The sequence below is a fragment of the Mus pahari genome, chromosome 17, assembly GCF_900095145.1.
Source record: "Mus pahari chromosome 17, PAHARI_EIJ_v1.1, whole genome shotgun sequence".
Taxonomy (NCBI): Eukaryota; Metazoa; Chordata; class Mammalia; order Rodentia; family Muridae; genus Mus; species Mus pahari.
The window spans coordinates 46,850,407-46,857,300 of NC_034606.1; the positions used below are offsets into that span (position 1 = coordinate 46,850,407).

The following is a 6,894-nucleotide window of genomic DNA, read 5'->3' on the forward strand; positions in this document are numbered from 1 at the left end:
GAAGAGCAGTCAGGTGCTATTACCCACTGAGCCATCTCACCAGCCCTCCTTTTACTTTTATAAGTATAGGAGATCAAATTCAGGTTGATAGAATTTTGCGGTAAGCACCTTTACCTACTAAGCTATGCTCCTAAGTCTTTCAGTATGTTTTTATTGTTTGTTTTTTGGTTTTTTTTTTTAGAATACTCAAAGGATTTTATTTAAAATGGTTTTCTAATATAGAACATGAAGTATGGTCATGGTGATGTCTTAGTAATATAGAGAATGACTTTTTTTTCTAATTTTATGTAGATGGGAATGATGAACAATCCCAGTCCTTATGGTTCACCATACACTCAGAATTCTGGACAGCAGATTGGAGCAAGTGGCCTTGGTCTCCAAATTCAGACAAAGACTGTTCTACCAAATAACTTATCTCCATTTGCCATGGACAAAAAGGCAGTGCCTGGTGGGGGAGTGCCCAGTATGGTGAGTATTTAGCACTATTTTGTTAAGACTTTTTCTTGTCTTTTTGTGTTCTTTTTTAAAGATTTATTTATTTATTATGTAAGTACACTGTAGCTGTCTGTCTTCAGACACTCCAGAAGAGGGCATCAGATCTCGTTACGGATGGTTATGAGCCACCATGTGGTTGCTGGGATTTGAACTCCAGACCTTCGGAGGAGCAGTCCGGTGCTCTTACCCACTGAGCCATCTCACCAGCCCCCAGTCTTTTTGTTTTCTTTCTTTCTTTTTTTTTTTTTTCCTTCTTCCTTTCATTTTGGCTTTTGGAGACATGGTTTCTCTGTGTAGCCCTGGCTGTCCTGGAATTCTGGAGTCTGCCTGCCTCTGCCTCCACTTCTGCCTGGCTCTTTTCTCTTTTTAACATATATGTGCATGCAGAATAGATGTGTGCACAGTACCATGGTAAACTTGTGAATGTCAGAAGTCAGCTTGCAGAAGTTAGTTTTCTTCTAATGTGAGTCTTGATCTGTACTTAGGTTATTATAATTACGTATTGAGCCATTTTGTGAGCATACTAGGTTGGCATTTAACACACTGGTATTATATATACTTGGCACCTTAAGATACATGATATGTATTACCCTTGTGCCTTGGAATGGAATTTCACTTTGTAAAATTTCCACATGGCATTTTATTTGCTGCGCTTACTGATGAGTTGGAAGACTAATTCACAATCAGAGTAAATGTGTGCTACAGTGAGTCCTTCAACAGGCTCTCTGTTAGCCTTGTTACTGAAGGATAGGAAAGGAGAACCTTTCTGCTCTTGAAGAAAAACTCTTACTGCGACTGTGAATACTAATTTTATTTCTATTAGTGTAACAGTAAGTTTTCAATTAACAAAATGACTTTTTTGTTTTTCCCTTTTGGGATGGAAACAACTGCATGAGTGGCTATGGTTAACCTTCATCAAGTAGCATCTGTGATGGACAGTTTCATGTTTAGACATGGGTCCAGTAAGGAGGCTCTCAGTAAGTTTAGGCCAGCCATATCTACATAGCAAGTTCCAGGCCATTCCGGACCTGAGGTTAGACCTTAAACGAAACCAAAGAAAGGACATGCTAGGCAAGGTGGAGCACACCTTTAATCTGTGAAGATGGAGACTCATTCACACCTGTAGGGGTGGATCTGATTGGGTTCAAACAATTTCTACTTAGGAATTAAAGGGTTTGCTTTTACTTTTTGAGATTTGTCCTGAAGCAATTTATTTTCTTTTCTTTTCTTTTCTTTTCTTTTCTTTCTTTCTTTCTTTCTTTCTTTCTTTCTTTCTTTCTTTCTTTCTAATAAATTTTAGTATTTTGTGTGGTATTCATTGTCTGTATTTCAAAAAAAAAAAACCATACAAACCAAAAAACCAAAACATGTCCTCACTGTCCTAAGGGATAACTTCTACTGAGAAAAGTTATTTTTTTTTTAAAGGTGTAAAAACTATTTTTTACTGCACATGGTAGCATGTGTCTTCAATTCCAGTACTTGTTTTTTGTTTAATTTTAACATTTGTTTTTTTAAAATTTCTTCTTGTGTTTTATGTGCACATGTGCATGCATGTAGGCTAGATGAGCATCTAGGATTCTCTAGAGCTGGAGTTAGAGGAGTCTGTGAGTTCTGCATATGTATGCTGTGAACTAAATGCAAGTACTTTCATCAACTGTGACATCTCTCCAGTCCTTATGTGTCTTTTGAGGCAGGATCTGGAAACAGGCTGTCTTCAAACTTGCTAGATTGACCTTGAATTCTGGATCTTACCCTTTCCTTTGAGCCTCTGATATTGAGAATATGGAATTTACCTGTTCTTCCTTTTGCTTTAGTTCTCTGTGTCTACTACATATGTACTATGATTGTTTGGGGGGTTTTTTCCCCCTCCCCTTTCTTCCTCTTGCTCTAGGCCTACTGGCTCCTGACCTCATAGTTTGATTGTTACTGAAAGGTGGTGTAATTTACTTTCTCTTTCTTTTTTAAGATTTTTATTTGTCTTATATGTATATGAGTACACTGTAGCTGTCTTCAGACTCACCAGAAGAGGGCATCAGATCCCATTATAGATGGTTGTGAGCCACCATGTGGTTGTTGGGAATTGAACTCAGGACCTCTGGAAGAACAGTCAGTGCTCTTAACCACTGAGCCATCTCTCCAGCCCCATAATTTATTTTCTTATTGCATTAATCTTTGTGATAATAAGAACTATTTATCATGTATATATTGAATTCTTTCCATCCATATTAAAGAATGAATTCTAACATACAGTAGGTCACCACCAAGGATTTAATTTGAAAATACCTAGTCCTTGTTAAAAGATGGCACACTGTAACACTGTTAAATGTATCTTTGCTATGTTTGTTAGGGCCAACAGCCTACCCCATCGGTCCAGCAGCCAGGCCTGGTGACTCCAGTTGCCCCAGGGATGGGTTCTGGAGCGCACACAGCTGATCCAGAGAAGCGCAAGCTCATCCAGCAGCAGCTGGTACTCCTTTTACATGCTCACAAGTGCCAGCGCCGGGAGCAAGCTAATGGGGAAGTGAGGCAGTGCAATCTTCCCCACTGTCGTACCATGAAAAATGTCCTAAACCATATGACACACTGCCAGTCAGGCAAATCCTGCCAAGGTGAGTAACTTTTATTTGGTACTTTGATTATGTTGATGACATTTTAGACATTGACATGTTTTGACATGAAATTTTGCCTTTCCCCTTTTATAAGTAAAGCAACTTTGTACACCATGTGCATTCCTGACCAATAAAATCCAACTTCTTGGGTGTATATTTGCTTGTTTGTATTGTTCCTGAAATTGAACCCTGAGCCTTGTACTTGGTAGAAGAGCACTCTATTGCTGAGCTATGCTTCTACCCCTAAATTTGCCAGAGGCTACTGATTAAGCTAGTCTAGTTGTTAGCTAGTTTGTTCTTAGAGTTTAGCATTACCAGTTCCCAAACATTGGGGTTAACATGATATATTTCAAGTACTAGAGTCTGAACTCTTGTTCTCATACTTGCACTGCCAGCCCTTAACTGACTGAGCTGTCTTTAAAACTTGCACATTACCCATTTATACATGATAAATAGCTCTTATTATCAGAAAGATTTATGCAATAAGAAAATAAATTATGGGGCTGGTGAGATGGCTCAGTGGGTAAGAGCACCCGACTGCTCTTCCGAAGGTCCGGAGTTCAAATCCCAGCAACCACATGGTGGCTCATAACCATCCATAGCAAGATCTGACTCCCTCTTCTGGAGTGTCTGAAGACAGCTACAGTGTACTTATATATAATAAATAAATAAATCTTTTAAAAAAAAAAAAAAAAANAAAATAAATTATGGGGCTGGGGAGATGGCTCAGTGGTAAGTAAGTAGTATATGGTTAGAGAGGAAGTTGTAATATTTTGTGATATTTATTCAGTGATTTGTTCCAGTATAGCCATGTGGGCAATTAACACAATACAGTTTTGCCCAACTGAATACTTTTATGTCTGGTGTCACTGTTTTATAGGCATGTATTCTGCACTACAGCTTAGAATATCTTTATATTTGGAGCACTTGTTAAGTTGTATGTCATTCCTTTAAATAAAAAGAATTAACAAATTTTTTTGTTTGTTTTAGTGGCACATTGTGCATCTTCTCGACAAATCATTTCACACTGGAAAAATTGCACAAGGCATGATTGTCCTGTGTGTCTTCCTCTCAAAAATGCTGGGGATAAGCGAAATCAACAGTGTAAGTGATTAAATCTTGCTGATTTTTACCCAAGTTTTTTGAGCAGCATACTAATGCCCTTTGACAGAGTGTAGACTACTGCTTGACTTTTTGAGACTCTGGTCCTGCCATGACATTCTGGATGAAAGGTTTTCTATTTTTCTCTTAATTAGTAAAACAAAAAAAGAAGAATTTCTTATTCTTGAGATGGAGACGAAGGCTCAGCGGTTAAGAGCACTGACTGCTCTTTTCAGAGGTCCTGAATTCAATTCCCAGAAACCACATTATATCTGTAATGGGATCAGATGCCCTCTTGTGATGTGTATGAAGACAGCGACAATGTACTCACATATGTAAAATAAGTAAATCTAAAAAAAGAAAATGAAAATAAGATTTTGTATTAAAACCATCAATAGATGATTTTTTTTTTTTTTTTTTTTTTTGCCTTTAGAGATAATCTTGCTATGTAGCCCAGGCTGGCACTGAACTTGCTATCTCTGTCTCAGCTACTTGAATGCTGAAATTATAATTGTGTGCTGTTGTGTATTCTTTAAAATTTTCAAAACTGAAGCATTGAAGAATAGTTTTTTCTTCCTTCCTTCCTTTCAAATATATGAGTATACTGTAGCTGTATAGATGGTTGTGAGCCTTCATATGGAATTGAATTTTTAGGATCTCTGCTCTGGTCAAAACCACTCGCCCCCGGTTGCTCTGGCCCAAAGATTTATTTATTATTTTTATTTATTACTATATGTAAGTACACTGTAGCTGTCTTCAGACGCACCAGAAGAGCGCGTCAGATCTCATTATAGGTGGTTGTAAGCCACCATGTGGTTACTGGGATTTGAACTCGGGACCNTCCAAAGAGCAGTCAGTGTTCTTACCCACTGAACCATCTCACTAGCCTGGCATTTTTGTTTTGGCATTGAGTGGGTAGGTCAAATGAGAAATGTTGGATTGGGGTGGTGGGGGGTGTTTATTTTTTTGATTGTTTTCAAAATATTCTCTATGTGACAGCCTTGCTTTGTAGATCTTCTGGCCTTGAACTGACAGATACCTTATACCTTTGCACCCGAGTGCTGAGACTAAAGGCTTGTGCCACTATCACCTAGCCTTTTTAAAACTGTGTGTGTGTTTGTGTGTGTGTGTGTGTGGCTGTCTGAGTATGTTTGAGTTTTATAAAATTTAAAAATTGTTCTCATAGAAGAGTTATAATAAGCCGGGCATGGTGGCGCACGCCTTTAATCCCAGCACTTGGGAGGCAGAGGCAGGTGAATTTCTGAGTTCAAGGCCAGCCTGTTCTACAGAGTGAGTTCCAGGACAGCCAGGGCTACACAGAGAAACCCTGTCTTGAAAAACCAAAAAAAAGAAGAGTAATAAGTAAAAATACTACATTTGAAAAGTTCAGCTACCATATTTTTCTTAGAAAAAATATCAAGTATTAAGTGTTAAGAGGAATTTGGAGCTATGTGTTGTGGTGGCACACATCTTTAATCTCAGCACTAGGGAGGCAGAGGCAAGTGGATCTAAACTTGAAGCAAATTCCAACTCGGCCCGCATTACACAGAGAATCCCTGACTCAGAAAAATCAAAAATTTGCATGTGCATATAAAGCATGGATCTAGAAAGTTTTTCAAAAAATTAATTGGAGGGAGACACAGATTTATACTACTCTGACACATCATTATAATAAAACTTGTTAAAAATGTCATTTAAATATTTTAATATTTTTTCTTACCAACTGTGGTGGTCTAATACTGTGTTTTTTGTCTTCTCTAGCAATTTTGACAGGAGCACCAGTTGGGGTTAATAACACTAGCTCTCTAGGAGTGGGGCCACAGTCCACCCCTAGCCTAAGCACTGTTAGTCAGATTGACCCCAGCTCTATAGAGCGAGCTTACGCTGCTCTTGGACTACCCTATCAAGTCAACCAGATTCCACCACAACCCCAGGTACAAGCAAAGAATCAACAAAGTCAGCCATCTGGACAGTCTCCCCAGGGCATGCGGTCTATGAACAACATGAGTAAGTGTGTCTTGTAGTCCAGACGTGGTACTGGTTAAATGTGTTCACAGCATGTATAAATCAAAATTAATCTCTCCCTTTCCCTGCTCTTGTTCTTCTGTTTCTGTTTCTGCCCTTCTCCCTCCCTAAAGCTTCTGTCTCTCTTTGTTTTGTTTTTTTACTAAATGATTTTTGGAGTTGAAATATTTTTAAGTTATAGCATAAAGAGCACCCTTATAGACCATATATGCTGAAAACAATTACTGCCAATGCTTCATACCTTTTGATACCTTCCTCTTCCTTCTGTTCTTCATGGTTTAGTTTGAATTTCCAGAGATGTGTCATATGTCTCATGGACCTTTACCTCTGAGTGATCTCATTGGCCAACCCTAGGTGTTCGTATTTTACTTTGTTTTTTTCGGACAGTATCTTTCTATATGGTCCTGGCCGTCCTAGAGTTTGTTATGTAGACCAGGCTGACCTTTATCCCTCAAGTGATGTCATTGAAGCCATGCACCACCACACCTGGCTAAAGCTATTTTTGTTTTTAAAATGTTAAATTTTGGTGTGTTGTAGTACCAGCAAGAAGTATTCCTTTTGGGGTTTGGTTGCTGTTGTTTCTGTGCTCGTGCGCCCCCCCACACTCATATATATATATATATATATATATATATATATATATATATATATATATATATATTTT

At 38.3% G+C, this 6,894-nt stretch overlaps 1 protein-coding gene across 1 annotated transcript in view; it reads left to right on the plus strand.

Annotated features, from left to right (window-relative positions):
• Positions 1-6,894, plus strand: part of Ep300 (E1A binding protein p300) — a 69,281-nt gene that overhangs the window by 22,669 nt on the left and 39,718 nt on the right. The window contains exons 3-6 of the mRNA XM_029547868.1: positions 292-468; positions 2,843-3,104; positions 4,095-4,208; positions 5,967-6,212. Of these exons, the coding sequence (XP_029403728.1) occupies positions 292-468; positions 2,843-3,104; positions 4,095-4,208; positions 5,967-6,212 (799 nt within the window). The remainder of the gene's footprint in view (positions 1-291; positions 469-2,842; positions 3,105-4,094; positions 4,209-5,966; positions 6,213-6,894) is intronic.